We start from the raw sequence: 20,068 nt of genomic DNA on the forward strand, positions 1-20,068 counted from the left end.
TCCAAAAGGCTGTTGATGGTGGGGGAAAACTGAAATTTACAACTGAGATTGACAGATTTTTGTCCGGTAAGGTTATCAAGAGCGATTGAGCAAAGGCAGGTAAATGGAGTTGAGGTTTCAATAGTCAATCGGCAGAATTTGATGCCCTGCCCACTCGCCTCGCTCCCCCCACCCCAACCAACATGGGTTTGATGATGGGAGGAAAGGGGGGGGGGGAGACCCTGCCATCTTCTCAGTCTGCTCCACTCGATTCCAGGGTGAGGAATGCTTGTGGACAACCTTTAATGGAAATTAATGACCACTTAAGTGCCTCGTCCCACCCCTGCTGTATTCATCCAGGCAGGGGACCCGCACAGAGGGAAGCTTGTAAAGCAAAACCGTCCTTGGTTGGAGGGGGCTGGCGTTGGGAAGGGGATGGTGGTGAGTCTGAGCGATTTCTGACCCCTGATCCCTATCAGTCACCTCTGGCCTGGGTCGCGTGGCTATCCGAGGCCTGGGGCAGCCGCAGACTGGCAGCATCCACCGCTCTTACTGGCTCAGCTGATTGTACAGCCGCCGGATTCCGATTGGCCTGCAGCTCTCAGGCCCTCGATTCCAGGGGAGGCCCCACCTAGTTAAGGGCCTTGATGAGCCTTCCTGAATGGAGGCCATGTGGGGCTCTCACTAGCTCTCCAGCCGACAGCGGAGAACCGCCGTTGCTTCCGTTAAGTTGCCTCGATACCTAATAGAACAGGTTCAAGCAAATGAACGGCCTGCAACCTGTTTTGAAAAGAATTCTCATTATAACGTGGAGAATTTTCCTAAAAAATGGCAACGTGTCAGGTTTAGACTGAAAAGCGGCAGGTTCCTCCCCTGAAAGACAGCCAGATTTTCACTCCACATCTTCTGACACTCAAAAAAAAAAACCAGGGGGCATATGTTGCGGTGTCTCTCAAGGCGTTAGAGCTGGCAAGCCCGGCTCCACAGAGATTGGGGCAGTTTTCAAATTTATTATTATTATTTTTTTTTGTAAAAAAAAAAGAGTACCCAATTATTATTTTCCAACTAAGGGGTAATTTAGCCAATCCACCTACCCAGCACATCTTTGGGTTGTGGGGGTGAAACCCACGCAAACACGGGGAGAATGTGCAAACTCCACACGGACAGTGACCCAGAGCCGGGATCGAACCTGGGACCTCGGCGCCATGAGGCAGCAATGCTAACCCACTGTGCTACTGTGCTGCTGTGTTTAAAGGGCACCCCGATTGCAAAAGCAATGTCCCCCCTGCCCCAGGGACATTGCTACCCCGACAGACAAGGGGAACACCCCAACCCTTGGAGAGCAAGGCAGCCTCATATTCGCCCCCTCCCCCAGCATCAGGGTGTGATGGACCGTCGCCCAACATTGCTGGCATCAGGACAGCTTCCTCCCACCTCCCATCATTGCCGATTTCGGGGCATCATCCTACGCCCCCACCTCATCGCCGTCATCCCCACATCATGGGATGCCCCTAAATGAGTGTTCCCCAGAGGCCAGGCCCTTAGCCACACACCCTGACAGTGCCAGGGCACTGCCCACCCATGTCTGTCACCACCAGGGGGCTACACTCACCTCCAAGACCCCATTATAGATCATAGAATTTACAGTGCAGGAAGCCATTCGGCCCATCGAGTCTGCACCGGCTCTTGGAAAGAGCACCCTACCCAAGGTCCACACCTCCACCCTAACCCAGTAACCCCACCCAACACGAAGGGCAATTTTGGACACAATGGGCAATTTAGTATGGCCAATCCACCTAACCCGCACATTTTTGGACTGTGGGAGGAAACCGGAGCACCGGGAGGAAACCCACGCAGACACTGGGAGGATGTGCAGACTCCGCACAGACTGTGACCCAAGCCGGAATCGAACCTGGGACCCTGGAGCTGTGAAGCAATTGTGCTATCCACAATGCTACCGTGCTGCCATTGTGATCATTTCGACTGGTTTCTGTTCTTGGAAACCAGTGATGATTCCTGCCAACATTACATCACACCAGCAAGGGGACGGGTGGGGGACATCTGACAACCGTGGAAGCAATGGCTATATCCGTCATGGTAATCAGATTGGGCATGGGCACGATTACGTTGCCAGTGTGGAGTGGGGAAGATCTCAAAACGGTGATCTTGCCACTCACTGCAAATCCCATATGGCCCTCTCGCAAGTTAGCAGCCATAATAGGATTTGTGGCCACGGTGAACAGGACCAAAAAGTCACAGCCAATGCTTCCATTATTGATACTGGCTTATCCTCCTAGAAATTCTTGGGTTTAAACTCCCCAGTTGCTGTGGTAGATATTGAACTCATGCCTCTAGATTAACCTACGTTCTGGATTACTAGTTCAGTAACATAACCACTAGACTCTTTCCCTTCCAGCTGCCAAGCCCTATCAGAGGGTTGGTGACCATGGACTTACATTAGCTTGACCCATGATCATCCTTGGCAAAGTACTACAGTGGTTTACTGTTGCATTCTGTAGTATGGCTAACCAGCAAACTTTCTGCTCCTTAGAACCTGCCATCACACCTATTGGAAGGGTTTACAGATTGATAATCAACCTGTTCGGCCACATTACGCATGCGCATGAAACCCGAGCTTCTGGTCCAGAGATAGGAAATGCTACCCACTGCACCACAAGACGACAATGAACCAGGTGGGTCTGCTACGACAATCGATTCATGGCCATCATGAGACCCTGAACTCCAGATTTCCGATGAATTCAAACTTCACCATCCGCCATGGTGGGATTCGAACCCAGGTCCCCAGAGCACCACCCTGGGTCTCCAGACCACCAGCAAAGCGACAACACCTATGCCACTACCCCACCACCCGCACGGTACCACTATTTTTAAACTGAGGCTCGCTATTGCTTCTTTCTTGCTGACAGATTGTAGCGTTTCCTCATATTTATTTTGTTATTACCAGGCAATGATGCAACTTCTGATATTACGTAATGGTTAGGGAATTGCAAACACAGTTCTTGACTGTTGGTACCAGAGAAAGGCTCTTGACTTTATTCGACAGTAAACCGACCACATTAGACTGGTAAAGCTAATGGAGCAGGGAATGCAAGCTCCGCAGAGAACTATCACTGCTGTAGCTGTATCTTTTACTGTCCCAAATCCCACCCGATTATCCTGGTTCTGCTTTGCTCTTTTCCTGAATGCATTTGTTCGGTTACATTTGCCTCCTACTTCCCACAGAGATATCCTCCCTAAGTGGCAGCTCAATCCCATCCCTCTGTCCAACCACACGTGTGTCTTCTTTTAAAACAGCTGTCTAATTTCAAAACACCATTGAGGGATACAGGCGTGCTTTTAAAAATCCAATTTTTTTTTTTCAAGGGTCAATTTAGCGTGGCCAATCCTGCACATCTTTGGGTTGTGGGGGTGAGACCCACGCAGACACAGGGAGAATGTGCAAACTCACACAGACAGTGACCCAGGGCCAGGATCGAACCCGGGTCCTCAGCGCCTTGAGGCAGCAGTGTTAACCACTGGGCCACCATGCTGCCAATAATGGGCCTACTTAACCAGCTATGGATAAAGGTACATGTTGAGTTCAAACAGTTCCCATTTAGTCTGCCTTAGGAAAGAAACCATGATTCATTGGCATATGGGAAGAATTTGGGTTTAAAAAGTTGGTGAGCTCAGTTAGCTAGAGTGGAATAATTGCCAACAGCGTGGGTTCAATCACCATGCTGGCAGAGGTCATTCTTGGGGCCTACCTTCTGGTGTTGCCTTTTTGATTAGCAATGCTCAAGACAATGAACAGAGAATGCCAACTCAACCTTGCTCTTCAGTTTTTAATGTTTGTTGCAGTAGAACAGAAAGTTAAATCAAAATTAAACCCATCAACACTACAAGTCACAGAATGAAGGTTTATTTTGAAATGCATATGTTCACATATTACAATCATTGTAGTCAATGGAAAATAAGTTGTCAAATCTATATAAAAACAAAACGTCAAGACAGAACTGCGGCAGACTGCTAAACATGTCAATTTAAAAACATTATCTGCAGGAATAACAGAGAAAAATACAACAAAGTCTACATAAAATCTCCACTGACCCCTTCAACAGCACGTTTAGGTTTCCTCGTCAGCCATCAAGGACAGGAATGCTGGCTGATTACGTTGAATATTCACAGATATTTTTAAGAATCTGTTCCTAATCTTTATTATTTATCTTTGACATTATGGTTGTTCACAGAACCGTACAGAGATGGTAGCTGGACAAAAAAAAAGATAGCAGTGCAAACCTAAAACGAAAAAGGTCAATTGAGATCATGGAGGAATTTTTATTTAAAACTTACTCAAGTTTTAAATCAAGTGATTTATTGGACGTCGGCAGAAAGGTGAATCGGTAGAGAGGCCAGCCAATTCTCACTGGTGAAAAAGGTGTACATGGGCTGTGGCCAGTATCAAAGCTAAATGCACCTACATCACCAGCTTAAAAAAAAGCTTTGGTTAAATACTACTCAAGCTTCCTGAAAAAAAACAAAAACAATATGTGGTGAATTAAGGCTTCCTAAATGTTCATTCAAACATAGTCCTGACATTTAAAAACTTTCAATTGTATTTCCTGTGTCGGTCGTATGGGGGAGCAGCTAAGAAGGGAATGTACCATCATAGCTTCCATCTAAAAATGCTTGGTCATGTTGACATTTCACTGTTCATGACTGCAGTGACACTTTGTTAACGTCCTTAAAAATACAGGATACTAGGCCTTTGTGGTTTAGGCAACTAGTTCTCTGCACAAACTAAAAACTGTTGCGCTGGTGAGCCAGAAAGAGCACATTTTCCAGAAAAGTGTTTGAGAAAACAGCTGCACAATCTGTACTAGTGTTATGTGGCAACAAATCCTTGCTAAATTAAGAAACTAAAATACTGTTCAAGTATTTTAACCTGGAAAAAGATGAAGACCAATGTTTATGTCCATTTTATGAATTTTAGAGAAGTAACATTTTGCCAGGGTTCTTGGCTGGCATTAGAATAGTGAAGGAAAATTTAAAGCTTTCGAAAGTTACCTGTGCAGGTCCAAACTACTTTCTGGTGACTTGCCTTTGTGTCATTAGTGGTTGAACAACCAAAGTTCAAACTAATAATGATATAATAAACAGGCAAATTTTTTTTTTTCCATTATAAAAATGTACATTTACCAGGACCAGCTAGTACTATAATCATGATTCAAATTCGTAAAGGGATCAATGTTTTCTACAGAAATAGAAAGCATCCGTCTAAAACTGGGTACACGTGTTAACTGGTTCATCAGGTATCCTTTCTACTTTCGGAAAATAATCCTAACGTTCTTGAAATGGATAGAGCACAAATGGTCATCTGTTTCTAAGCAAGACAAACTAAATACAAATACCTATGGTGGTGAATTGCTAGCTATGTATTTTTTTTAAAAAGGCATGACCAATCAACTTGGATGCTTCTCCTCACTGTACTCACAATAAATAGCCAGAAATATTAGAACCGGACATTGATTTATTCAAACTACAGCTTGCAACCCCTTACTCAATGCTTACAATATTTAAATACTATATATATATTATATAAATGTAAAACTGTATATAGAGAAGCAGCAATTTCCTAATTTCAGTATACAAAAATCACTTTTGCAAAAGATACTGAAAAATACTACCGACTGGGCATATGGCTTCTGAAGAAAATATCTGGGGAGCAACAATTTGCTGACATGATCTACATCTACGATAGTGAAAGTCTGAGCAACTGCTAAAGATTAACGCATAAAATTGAACAGATAAATTTTCAAAAAGCAAATACAAAAAGTACCACGCGTAATTAAGTCACAAATATATCAGTTTGAACTTCTATACGGGTAGATGTTTGTTTTTAAACTAATGCTGAAATATCATTTGGTTGCTCAAAGTTTATTGTAACTGCCTGTATCCCAGGAAGGCAGATCACGAAGTGACACTTGAGCCAAACGTACGTGGATAATGTAACAGCCTACATGAAAAAATTACAGGTGATTGATAAATCTTTAAAAAAGCCTCAAACACATCTCACTAAAAACATAGTAAAGTCCCAAACTGTACAAAGCTTTTCCAAAACAATCACCTATGTACAAAAATCCTTTCTACTCCTGTATTAAAACTTTGGCACTGATGGAAAATTAAAAAAGAAAACTTTGATTTATCGGGAAATAAAATGTGGTGCATGGATATTTCTTTACGGGAATAATTTTGCAGCTCTGGGAGGGTAACCACAGTGGAGGATTCTCTGTTTGAATTCTTGTGATTCAAGTGCCCAATGGCGACTTCCACATATTCCCAGATCCTAGGGGGAAGAAAATGCAGTAGTTTATTAGGATTTTATAAAAGGACGTTTATCAACACTGCTTTGTACACCTATTATAAATAACAGGAATGAACAGTAAAAGTGGACTACAGGAATTCCTTCCAGTTCTGTTGCACGATTATAGATTAACACATTTTTTTCCCACAACGACTTACATTTCCTAAATTAATGTTCAAATTTGCAGTTATTAAAAACAATGAGATTCAGTTGGACAGATTGTTCTGCCTTGCTGCCAAAAAGTATTCTCCTTCCATGTCCATTGTCCTCCCTTTTTCATCCAGCCCACCCAGTTGTCTCTGTTGCTGGTTAACCTGTCTGCCTATGCTGTTGCTGGGGTATAACAGTGTCATTTCCCTTTGCGACCAACAGTAACCCTATGGAATACCATTCAGGAAACAGGGTCAAATTGTTTCCGCAGTGCAATTAAATCGGGTCCACTACTGATAACGTATATAATCGCACATCTTACTGGAGCCGAGGTATTCCTTAGGATTGCTGATCAAATGAGAGGCAAGAACGATACTGGACCCAGCACAGGAACACTGTTTCGAAGGAGCGTCACATTGGACTCGAAACGTTAACTCTGTGTGTCTCTCTCTCTCTCCATAGAAGCTGCCAGGGCTGCTGAGGTAATCCAGCATTTTCTGTTTTTATTTCAGGTCTCCAGCATCCACAGTATCTCGCTTTTGTTTTATTACAGTGATATTGGCCGGACGGGAACGTCAAATCCTGAGAGGTACCACACCAGGAAGATGGAAAATGTTGAAAGTTGACACCACCCAATCAGGTGGTGGGTCTCACTAGTAAAAAAAAAAAATGTTTCTTAAAAGCAGCTGATGAGTTTTGTTTTCATTATATCCAAAACCATGAACTTAAAAGGATCAATTACCATGACAGGTATTTTCACCAATAATTTTCATCTTCTATCGCTTGCCACTAAAAACCAGAATTTATGCAATTTGACTAACTAGAAGAGAAAGCAACTATCTCTGGAAACCTTAGTTACCAGTACCAGGTGAAGTCTGGTGATTATCTATACTTCAAACAGAGAATTCAATACAAGATCTGTTGTTTCCATTCAAAACACTGACAACAAAAACAGATTTATACGATGTGTAAACTGCGCTCTTACATTAAACTGCAGACATGTTTCCTCCCATAGACACATCCTCTCTCTAACCATACCTGGTGTACTGTACTTATGGGCATCACACCCTTTAAAGGGGAGGGAGTGCAGCATATATTACCTAGGATTATACCTGGATTGCAAGAATTAAGTTGCAAAGGGAGATGACACAGTATGGTTCTCTTCCCTGGAATTTAGAAGGTTGGGTGATTTGATCAAACTATTAAGGGGAACGGGTCGGGTAGATACAGTGAAATCTCAGTCAGTCAAACTTGGATGACAAGATTTTGCATGTGTCGAGCTTGACAAGCAGAAAAACAAGTGCGGCGCGGTGATGCAGTGGTTAGCACTACTGCCTCACAGTGCCGAGGACCCGGGTTAGATCCCGGCCCCGGGTCACTGTCTGTGTGGAGTTTGCACGTTCTCCCAGTGTCTGCGTGGGTTTCGCCCCCACAACCCAAAAGATGTGCAGGGTAGGTGGATTAGCCATGCTAAATTGCCCCTTAATTGGAAAAAAAAGAATTAGGTACTTTAAATTATAATAAAAATAAATAAACATCCAGAACAGCAAAAGCCATATGACAATTCCCGTGATTGGCCGAAGTTCTGCAGAGGTCGATCTGGGTTAGTTGAACTCTTGTTCAGCACCGGCAAGAAAAATAATGCAGAAATTCTTCACAAATGAGGTGCTTCCACGGTGAAGGCAAACCATCCCCTTCTGCGCGGGGTCATGTGACCGTGCTGAAAAAGAGTGGCCGATTGCACCAAGTTTGTCCACGTTTCTGAAAACCAAGGAGAGAACATCATTGAACAGTTGAGAAAACTGTATGATGTTGAAGAAGCTCTGCTAACGTGGTTCGAGGCAACGTGAGCTGAGAACATGCCCATCTCCAGCCGACGACCCTGAAGATGCCGCTGAAAGGCCACCTGCTCGCCTAACTGTTTGCCAGGCTGACGCCACGAGGGCCTTAGAGATGCTCCAAGACTTCACACTGCAGCCCAAAACCACGGAAAACACATTTCACTGCATTGACAATATGGCGAACTGGATCCCTCCCGCACACCTCTAAGCAGCATGCGAAGCAGAAAAAGATCACGGACCTCCTCTGGTGCTACATCACAGCCTTTTTCAAGGCCAAACCCCCTTTCTCAAGGCCAACAGGTGGTGCCACACGGGATGTGTCCTCATTGCGGTGCTGGAAATGTGATGAGTTTATAATCTGTGATGTGTAGCTAAATCTCATTAGAACACAACAAACATTTCTACTAAACAAGCGGAATGAAGAGTTTTAAAAAAAAAACTCTTTTCACACACACACACTACCAAGTTTAATGCAATGCAGCCAGGGCCCAATATGTGGCATTTGGAATTGGCCACCTTTGTAGGCATATCAGGTTACACAGACACATTTATGTGGTAAATCAGGCCTCCCGTGGCTATGATGAAGATCTGCTCAACCTGAATATCAAAGTGGTTCCCTTGGAATTTGGCTCATTGAAAGTTTGATGTTGAAACAAACTATTTCTGCTGTTTGGGGCGTCTAGGACTAGGAGCCATGGCAAAGAATCTGGAGCGTGGCCTTTGGGAAGTGAAATTAGAAAACATTTCCACACAAAAAGGGAGGTAAAAGTTCGGAATGCTCATTGGCAAATGGCCATTGATGCACAATTAATTCTTAATTTGAAATCTGAGATCCATAGATTTTTGTTAGCCAAAGGTAACAAGGAATATGGGGAAAGCAGGTATATGGAGTTGGGCCAAGGATCAGCAAGGGTATTACTAAATGTCAGAACAGTCTTGAGGGGCTGAATGTCCCCCCCCACACCTATTCCAATGTGTCTAAAAGTTGTGTTTAGAGCTGAAATCAGAAGTAGTTTGCACACCAAGTTATATCAAAAAATATTTCCTACCAAAAAACATCTTTTAACCCTAATGGATTAAATTAGGACTTCCTACTACCGAACTACACATATTCAGCAAGAAAATTCAAATAAAATGTACTTGTACAATACAAAATATCAGCAATCTCATACAAAAACCACCAACCTTTAGAACCAGTCATACGAATGCTAATATTTGGTTTGTTCCAACATGCTGCAGAAATGACAACAAATCCAACCACCCATTTTATTTATCTTTTTAATTTAGAGCAACCAATTCTTTTCTTTTTCCCAATTAAGGGGCAATTGAGCATGGACAATCTTTATAGGAGTGAGACCCATGCAGACACGGGGAGAATGTGCAAACTCCACACTGGACAGTGAGCCGGGGCCGGGATCGAACCCAGGTCCTCAGCGCCGTGAGGCAGCAGTGCAAACCACTGCGCTGCCGTGCCGCCCAACCTCTCCATTTTAAAAGGATCCAGGTACTCCAAACCAGCCTTTTCCAAAATTCACAACTTGCGTCAGCTATTTCTTTGCAACATTTGAGGCTGTCAAATATGGGTTGTGTGTTCTCATCTAAAAGCCAGACATAAAGATTTTCTCAAGTGAAATTCAGGCTGACCATGCCCTTCCATAATCTACACCAATAACTAGCTATTTTACCGCAATTGTCCAAGATCGCCTAACTCAACAGCTGAACTGGGATCAAAACTGGATACTTTTTGATCAGTTTCATAGTTTGTGCATTGGATCTATTGTTCCAGCTGGGAGCCAAAGTGCTGTTTAATTGTATCTTTTACATATGTTTGCAATGGTTGAATTTTGAAAGTTGGCTGAGAAAATTGCAGTGACAGCTAGAGTCTGTCACAACAAAGGTGTATCTGTGATCTGCTGTTTTCCTAGCCCAATGGAGCGCAGGGGCAGTGAAAGAGAGGGGGGTGCCTAATAAAGCCGGGCTAATTTCTCCGTTAAGCTGGACCCAGTCAGATTGGGGAAAGGGATGAGGGGGCGGACCAGTCCAGCTTCCGCCATTAATCTCGGACCCAAACAGCAGGAGGATCGACACGCCGCGGAGAATAATGCCTGATGGGGGTTAGTTTCTAGGGCCTTCCGGATATTGGATTGGGGGTCCGGAATCTCTTTCTATTTTTTTGGTTGAGGCCCTAATGAGGTCTCCATAGAATCAAAAACCTCCATGGAGACAGGGTGTCTACACTGCCTAGTGCTAATGAGTTTCCAGGAGAAATCTTTCAATGGGATTAAGCCCTTCATTAACATACTGAAGGGACACAATAACTTGTTTTAGAGACGGACTGAAATGCAGGCACGGATTTGTCAGGGGGCATTGTGGCCGAAATTGGTCCACCACAACATCCCCAATTTGTTCCCAGAAAGCAGACGCATGAGAACAATTTAGTCTCTTGGAGGCAGCAAGCAATCTAGAAAGAGACAGTCAAAGATGGATACTGGGGTACTCCAGAGACATCTAGGTGGAGGCAATGGAAAAACAACTGCTGGAGAGTGGATATGGCATGTACAATCCCTCAAAAACAAACGACTGAGAAAAGGCAGTGCTGCAATGGATGGGCCATTGATCTGCAGTCTATTGAGGGGAAGGGTTTGACCAAAAAGAGAAGGTACGATGAGCTGAACTGCCTCCTTCTGTGCTGTGTCGCATAAATAGATGGATGGAAAAGTTTGACAATCTTTCAGTTCAGTTCTATTGCTCTGGCTGGTAATGAAATAGGAGTCATGTCTTGAATGCTGCTGTCGAATAAATGTCTTCTTTACAGGACAGAGAAGCCAGGGCAGTTTTCATTATTAGCGGTAAACACACATTCAACAGAAACATGTGAATAAACCACCTATAAGGTTGACAAGTGTGCAAACAGGTAATGAATGGGTGCTATCGATGTATATTGGTTACATTTTTGGATTTCACTTGGATGCCTCCATGGTGCTTAGCATCAATGACCATCTCTGTGGGCAAGCTGTCGTTCTCAGTGACCCATCCAATATCTGGGAATGTAGTATGCTCAATGATGGAGCAAAAAGCCAACATCCTCACTTAAGCAGCAGCAAAAGCAAATACAGCAATCAGACTTCTTTTAAACTTTTAATTCCCACATCCACTACTTTGATATAAAGACCTGATGTATCCCTAACTCTACCCAGACTGTACATGGATCTGCCTCTCCAGCATAAATTTATACATTGTGATTCCCCAAGAGTCGAGTCTCCATCTATGTCATTAGAGTCTCAGAAACGATGGTGAATTAGGAATTACATTCCTTGAATAAACCCTGGTATGCACTGAGATTCCAACACAAACAAGGGAAATAGAAAATGGATCATAAAATATTAGATATAGCTGCCAGACATATTTATACTTAAATAAGTATCTGGCTAACAACCAAATTTAGAATCTCTGTTCAATCTTAGTCAGTAAAATATATCTGCATTGGAAGAATTTCCTCATCCATTCAACGAAATACAAAAGACATTGGGGGGGGAATTCAATGAAAGAATTTCAAAGTGAATTTGTGGTGGGTTTTTCAGGGGATTTCCCCATTGCTATCCAATGACACTTAGTCACTTTAGGGAAATTCTCACCGGTTTAGCCCACACAGAATATTTACAGCACTGGGGAGCTGAACTCAAAAGATCGGGCTGCCATTTTGAAAGGGTGCCCCGATCTCTAAGTGTGTCCCCCATCCACATGGGCACTACCACCCCCCCCCCCTCCGCCCGAAGCAAAGACACCCTGCTACAGGGTCTCCCTCCCCCCGCCCCCCCCAGGGCTCTGATTCTGGCTTGGGCTCCCTTGCACTACCATCCTGGCACCCAGGCAATGCTCCTGCCAGCTTGGTAGTGTCATGATATTTAGATCAGCATATCATGGTGCAATCACACACACACTGATGGACATGCAGTAGGACCACCCAACACACACACATCGCAGCCAATCACCAGTGAGAGCACAGCTCACCGTGATGTCAGACAGTGGCCCCTGCTTTGCTAATCAGGAATGGTCTTCCTTCGCCAGCTCATACAACTTCACACACGTGACGTCCAGTCCTCTGCATCCTCAGTCGAATGGCAAAGCAGAAAAGGGCGTCCATATCGTTAAAAGGCTCAGCTGCAAGGCTGCTGATGCAGGATCTGACTTCTGCCTCGCCTTGCTGGCCTATCGCTCAGCCCCACTGTCCACGGGCCTATCACCGGCCCAGCTGCTTATGGATCGCACCCTCAGGACCACTGTGCCATCCATTCACGCCCTAGACCTCGACCATGCTCCGGTACTTCGGTGGATGCAGCAACAGTGTGAGCAACAAAAGGCGACACATGATGCTCGGGCGACTGATCTTCCTGCTCTGGCGCCTGGAGATAATGTCCGCATACACCTTCCGGAGGGCGGCTGGTCGACAACCGCTGAGATTCTCCGACAGATAGCTCCCCGCTCGTTTCTGGTTTGTCTGCCTCATTGCTCTATTCACCGCCGCAATCGGCGCGCCCTTCGTCTGGTTCCGCGCTCGCTACGTGATCCTGCACCGGTGCCACGCCCTCCTGTTGACCCTGCAATGGACTTTGTTGACCTTCCGGACACCCTGCAACTCCTCACTCGACCGTCACCCGGCCTGTTCCTCAGCCCAGCCGTTCCTGACCCACCCTTGATGCGGTCAACCCGGTCAGCCCACCTGAGAGACTTAATTAATGAACCTTTTCCTTGTTCTGACATACTGTTTTTGACTTTTTGCCATACTGTTTAAGATTTTGTTATTGTTTGTTAATGACATTGGTTTTGTACTTGGTGTAACATAGTTAGTTTCTAACCTGGCACCTTCCTGTGTATATAGTATAGCCACATGTACATATTGTTGTAAATATTGAACACGCATGATTAGATGCACTCACCACACTTCTTTATTTATCATGTAGGCACATATTCTTTGCGAAAAGGGGGGATGTCATGATATTTAGATCAGCATATCATGGTGCAATCACACACACACTGATGGACATGCAGTAGGACCAACCAACACACAAACATCGCAGCCAATCACCAGTGAGAGCACACGCACTATAAAAACAGGGGACACTACAGTTCCCGCTCATTCCAGCAGCAGCCAGCTCAGAGCACCGAGCTCAGAGCCTGCCACTCAGACATTCACCATGTGCTGAGTGTCTCACCCAGATAGTGATAGGACAGGGTCCACAGATTAGCTGGTAATGCACATAACTATAACAGCACACTGCTAACTTGGGTAAGTAGTAAATAAAATTGAGTTACGCCATCTCCAGCCATGTTGGATCGTTTGTACACCAGAACACCTAACACGACAGGTAGTGCCACCCAGGCACCTTGGCAGTGCTAGCTGGGCAGTGCCAAGATGCCCATGTTCCAGAGGGAGGGCCAGGAGACCACCCTGCACTATCCCTGACCACCCAGGGCCTCCAATGGCTTGGGTGTATCTCGCGAAGTGCGGGAGGCTTTACCGGCCGCGTTGTGCTCTCGCTCGAGTGCAACGCGGCCACTGGATTGCACCCATGATTCCATCCAGTCTCCTGTGTGTGTTGAGCTGAACAGTAACCACAATTTAAAGTTTAAAAAAAAAAAATGCAAGTATATTTATGATTAGAATTGATACAAATTCCCCATTTGTCCTAGTACTGCTTTAGTACAAAATCAAAATTTTAAATACATACTCCTACTGTCACAAAATCAAACGGTTGTATTGCTAACCCACTCGCCAAAGATGTGGTATGAATGTGTCCAAAATTTGATTTGGCGGGTACCCCATCACAGTCTTTGTATTTAACGCCGACCCCACCACCGATTGCTTTTCCACTCTCCTCGTTTTTATCATTTGGGCATTTAAGCGTTCCTACTTTCACAGAACCAGACATCAATCTCCCTCCTAGTGAGGGATACCAGTATCAACAGAAATATACCATGCCATAATTAATTGCATAAACTCTCCATTGCTCAGAAAATAGAAAGTGTTCAATCCTTTCTGGTACCTGGGAGTTCAAACTGGGAATTTAAAAAAATCCTGAAAACTGTTAAGCTTCCCAAGTGAAAATTTTGGAAAGGCGCAGTCTGACCACTGCTGACAAATATGCCATGAAAGTGGCTTAGAAAGAGCTTTAGATTGCAACTTATACTTGTGCACACAGGTACTTACCAACTGTTGGAAATTAGATTTTTAGTGCTGTCTTAAACTAATGCAAATAATATGCAGGCATCCTAGTGATAATAATAATAATCTTTATTGTCACAAGTAGGCTTACATTAATACTGCAATGAAGTTACTGTGAAAATCCCCTCGTCGCCACATTCTGGCGCATGTTCAGGTACACAGAGGGAAAATTCAGCACGTCTTTCGGGACTTGTGGGAGGAAACCGGAGTACCCAGAGGAAACCCACGCAGACACGGGGAGAACGTGCAGACTCCGCACAGAGAGTGACCCAAGCCGGGAATCGAACCTGGGACCCTGGTGCTGTGAAGCAACAGTGCTAACCACTGTCATACCCGTGCAAATTCCTCTACAATCAACAAAATCCAGATGCAATTAGTATATATCAGGGGATGCCATCAAGCGACTTATTTAAATACCATATTGACTAAACAGGGGAGCTGCTGGTGTAGTGGCACTGTCATTGGACTAGTAATCCAGAGACTCAGGGTAATGCATTGGGGACCTGGGGTTCGAATCCCACTATGGCAGATGGGGAAATTTGAATCCAATAAAAATCTGGAATTAATGATGACCATGAAACCATTGTTGATTGTTGTAAGAATCCATCTAGTTCACTAATGTCCTTTAGGGAAGGAAATCTGCTATCCTTACATCTGGTCTGGCCTACATGTGACTCCAGATCCACAGCAATGTTGTTGACTTTTAACTGCCCTCTGAAATGGCCTCGCAAGCTACTCAGTTCAAGAAAATGCTGGCCATATCCCATGAATGAGAAAAATGTAAAGAAGTCTCAATATTGGATATGTATAACTGTCTTGAATTAATATTTTGATGGGATAGAGCATTAGAATGAATAAAGCAATGTCATTACTTACTTAGCCAATTGGTCAGCACCAATGAACGACATTCTATACACTTGTTACTTTTCAGCATTATACTGAAGCATAATTTCTAATTTCTGGATCTATTACAACTGAACCGAAAAGTTTACTTCAATAACTCACAGTTATACGTTGGAATTCTCTGCAGAAAATTCACCATCTGGTTCCATAACTTCACTGCTTTTTTGTGAAGGGGGCTTCCATACATCACTGCTACCACTTGCATCAGAGGCATTATCTTCATCCTCCTGGCTCGCATTTTCTTCCCCCAGCCAATCTTCATCTTCTTCCAGTGGTTCATTCTTCTCATCGTCACCAGGGTACTGTCCATCTGAATTATTGCTCTCAGAGGCACCACCTTCTGTTTGCCTCTGTACAAACCATTCCCTGATGCTCTCGTAACTCATACACGATCTTGCCACAAGGTCATCGAGGTCCTCTTCATTTAAATATTTGTGCTTCATGTAGTATTGTTCAAGTAGGCTTTTCCCTGCAGAAGCATGGCCTGGTTTGCCGGCTGACGTTCCACTCCAGTTGTTTGATCTTCCGATGCCTCTGGACCTCCCTCTTCCTCGTGGTCTACTTCTTGATCTGCCTCTGCCCTTACTCTTTTTGGAGGAAACTTGGGTTTGTCCATTTTGGCAGTCTACATTACCGCTTTGGTAGTAATAGTACCATTTCAAGTTACCATTTTTCCAAGCATATCTGGTATCTCCAAACCAACTTACTATATCAGTTCTGGCCAGACCACTGTCTGCTGCTAGTCGGTCATATTCCTCTGGGGATGGCCACTGTGTGCGGACAAACGCACTTTTAAGGAGATGCAGTTGCTCTGGAGTTTTCTTATACAGCCTACTAGCTGCAGCAGCCATTACTCTTGGTATTGCTAACCCACTCACCAAAGATGTGGAATGGATTTGCCCATAATTTGATTTGGCGGGCACCCCATCAGAGTCTTTGTATTTAACGTCGATCTCACCACCAGGTGCTTTTCCACTCTCCTCGTTTTTATCTTCTGGACATTTAGCTTTCCTTCTCTCACAAAACCAGACGTCAATCTCCCGTCTGGTGAGCTTTGTATCAGTCCTTAGCATGCTAATCTCATCATCAGTCGGAAACGGATTTGCAAGGAAACTTTCTTCAAGGAGGTGAAGCTGCTCCGTAGATTTCTCTTTGAACTTCTGTGGTGCAAAGTCGGAGAAAGCATTCCATCCGTGTTTGCGCTGTTGGTTTATTACAAGGGATTCGGACATGGTTTCATCACCAGAATCTAAAACAATAGTGCTGCTGACCTCTGGGACATTGACATTTTGATTACACCTCGAGTTCCTGTGGTTGTATCTGGTGTCACTGAACCACTTCTTAATGTCGCCCCTCGAGAGGCCCGTCACTTGTATAATCCTAGCAATCTCCGCATCACTGGGGAATGCATTTCTATTAAAGCTGGCTTTTAGTTCAGTCAGTTGCTCTTTTGTCTTCTTGAAGCGCACACCATATGGATCTGTGGCTGAGGCGGCAACGAGGGAGCTTCCTTGTGCAACAAGTTGCGGAAGCTGTGCACCGCTTGCCCGTTTTGCTTCGGGACCTGCATCACCATCCTGTGCTCTGCGCTTTTGCCACTGCTGCGTCTGAGTTGCAACTCCTGCAACGGTGACAGTAATTGGGGAATTCCCAGCCACTGCGTTTGTACTGGCGACCTGCGCCAAGACAATACCGGGCTGGCCAATTATCTGACAAGGCTGAAGGATCTGCTGCAACCCATTAGCAGATGTTGAGATCTGTGCGGGAATGACTGTAATCGTCTGTGGTATACTGTGTACAGTTCCATTGAAAAGTTTGTTCTTGGCCTCTTCCACCTCTTCTGGGGTCCAACTGATGCCGTGTTTGAGGCGTTGAGCCGTGAACCAGATTTTAATCTGTTCCTCTGCATATTTTGTCTGTGTCTTTAGTGTTACAATTTCTGACTGCGTGGGATAAGGAAATCTGCTGAACGAGTTCACTAGATGAGTATTTACATCCATATTAGTGTTGTAAGCCGGAATGCTGTTCACAGGAATCATAACTTTTGGAAATGAATTAGGATTGAGAGAGGATATCACTTGACTTACATTTACCAAATCAGGTATCACCCCATTTGTTTCTTTGTTCATGCAAATTCCACTGGTATTGGTCGATCCTGAGACCGAGTTGGTCCCCATCACCTCGTCATTGTTTTCTTGATCAGCAATAAATTCATCCACCAGACTAGGAGAGACAGAGATTCGTTTGGTCTCGTTTTTATTTTTAATCATCTTCATGATTGACGTTTTGCTTATTGAAATTCCTGGTGGAGTACTATCAGTGCTTTCTGCCTGTTCTTCATTTGTAGAAATGCCATTGCTATTGGATTCTTCAACAGTCTGCTCAAAGACAGTTTGATTATTGTGTTTTACCATTTTAAGCTTAAAATTTATTTCACCCGAATGGTATCTGGCATTGTGGTCGTTAAGAGTATCATACCTTTTGGTCGTAAAATTACATTCCACACAGAAGTAGGATGGATTAAGAATAACATTTGGGTGCTTTGAGTCAACATGTAAAGTGAATTCATTCAAGTCCTGTGTTTCAAAAGTGCAATATTTACATTCATAGCCTCCCTCTAGTCTCTTCATTTGGGTATCTTGCACTTCCTTATCTGGAATACTCTCATCATCGAACACTGCACCGTCCGCTGTCAAGCTATCATCAGAAATATCTGGAGGAAGATCATCTGTAATCATGTCCAATTCTGGGTCCTGGTCAAGGGTCTCACTGGCAGGAACCATGCAAGGAATTTTAGATTTTCTTTTGCTGGCCATGGTCAGTGGTGAAAATGTTATTTCCCCCCCCCCAGAAACTACCAATGTCACTGAAAGCTGATGCACCTTCACTTTGATATCTTCCCGATGGGCCTCCTCGCAGGCAGTACCTATATCACATTGCAGTCACCTACAGATAAAAATAAAGAAAATGTTACTTCAGGGTTACAAATAAAAACAGTTTAACTGGAATAAAATCCGAGACCATCATTTTGATACACTACATTGGATAATCAGCGCAATAATGGGATAGAAGCTGGATTCCCAATCTCAATAGCGAACCCATGACAGCAATGGTCATGTAGACAGTGAGGGAAACTGTTAGAGGTGAAAATATTCACACGAAGGCCTAAGTAAAAAAGCAGTTTATTATATTAGAATTCTGGGAGGAAAGGCCTGAGACTCCGCAGCCTATTGACAGCACCTTTTCTCACTTGAGCCAAGGCTCACACGGGTTAATAAACAGATTCAAGGGGCGGAATTAATTGTATTCTCATTTACATACAATCAATCAACTATATTCGCGTCACACTTCATTACATGCAGTCAATCAATTTTCCTAGCATCCCAGTTATCACATATATGGTTAAAGTGGGTGTTGTCTTACCCGCCCCTAACTTCATACAGAAGTCATTCAAAACTAACATAATGATGTCCTGTCTGCAACTGGGTTCCTTGATCTTATCAAGGACACATAGCATTTCTTGTTCTGGGAAGCTGTTATCAGCAGCTGTTGAAATACTCCCTAGGTTCTCATGAGGTAGTTTACACAGTTTGTAACTTATTTTTAAAGGAAAGTGGCTTGTTCAGCCATTTTGTGTCTTTAGTATTGCTAAAATAGTTAACAGCCATTTTGTGTCCTTTCTGATATTAACAAGGATTGTGTATACACTATCTATTTCTACAAATTGCCTCCTCTTAACAGGCATCTAAGCCAATGAGTACCTTTGTCTCATCATAACTATTCAAAAGTAATATAGGAGCGCAAATGTAGTTACAGGGCCACCTATGATTTATATTATAGTCCAGTATCACAAAATGCCCTCCAACAGAAACTTAAAAATTTTTTTTTTTTTTTTTTTTAGAGTGCCCAATTATCTTTTTCCAATTAAAGGGCAATTTAGCGTGGCCAATCCACCTATCCTGCACATCTTTGGGTTGTGGGGGTGAGACCCATGCAGACACGAGGAGAGCGTGCAAACTCCACACAGACAGTGATCCGGGGCCAGGATCTGAACCCGGGTCCTCAGCGGCGTGAGGCAGCAATGCTAACCACTGTGCCGCGCTTGAAACTTTAAAGGCAGGAACTATTGCCACCCATTTCATGAATCTCTTTGCAAGTCGCTTGCAGTACACCTACAAAGGCAGCTGGTCGCTGAGGCACGCGGGGACAGGCTGCGCAAGGCAGCTCAATGAACAATCACAAGACGAATCTCTACATTCAAGGTCTGGGTTTTGAGGGAAGAATGGAGAAACCTGAGCCAATGCGCTGAGAAAAGCGTCAATAAATCTGTTTAAAAGCAGATTACTGTGGATGCTAGAATCTGAAACGAAAGAGAAAATGCTGGAAAATCTCAGCATGTCTGGCAGCATCTGTAGGGAGAGAAAAGAGCCAATGTTTCGAGTCCAATGACTCTTTGTCAAAGCTAACAGTCAGAGAATGTGGGGAATATTTATATTGCCAAGTGAGAATGAAGGATGAGCCATAGCCACAGAAACCCAGGGAAACGGGGTGCTAATAGCCACAGAAACCAAGGGGAAAGAGCGCTAATGGCAGTCCCCAGAGAGCACA

General features: G+C 44.1%; 1 protein-coding gene across 7 annotated transcripts in view; it reads right to left on the bottom strand.

Moving 5' to 3' along the window:
* Positions 1–3,885: 3,885 nt before the first annotated feature.
* Positions 3,886–20,068, bottom strand: part of LOC140385108 (zinc fingers and homeoboxes protein 1-like) — a 33,028-nt gene continuing 16,845 nt past the window's right edge. For 2 of the 7 annotated variants that reach the window (XM_072466934.1, XM_072466935.1), the window contains exons 3-4: positions 15,563–18,406; positions 3,886–7,146 (exon numbers count right to left, since the gene is read on the bottom strand). In XM_072466934.1, coding sequence (XP_072323035.1) covers positions 15,565–18,276 — 2,712 coding nt within the window. In that variant the 5' untranslated portion in view covers positions 18,277–18,406 and the 3' untranslated portion in view covers positions 3,886–7,146; positions 15,563–15,564. The other 5 variants (XR_011933286.1, XR_011933285.1, XM_072466937.1 and 2 more) reach the window with 5 other exon arrangements.

Source organism: Scyliorhinus torazame, chromosome 11 (assembly GCF_047496885.1).
Source record: "Scyliorhinus torazame isolate Kashiwa2021f chromosome 11, sScyTor2.1, whole genome shotgun sequence".
Taxonomy (NCBI): Eukaryota; Metazoa; Chordata; class Chondrichthyes; order Carcharhiniformes; family Scyliorhinidae; genus Scyliorhinus; species Scyliorhinus torazame.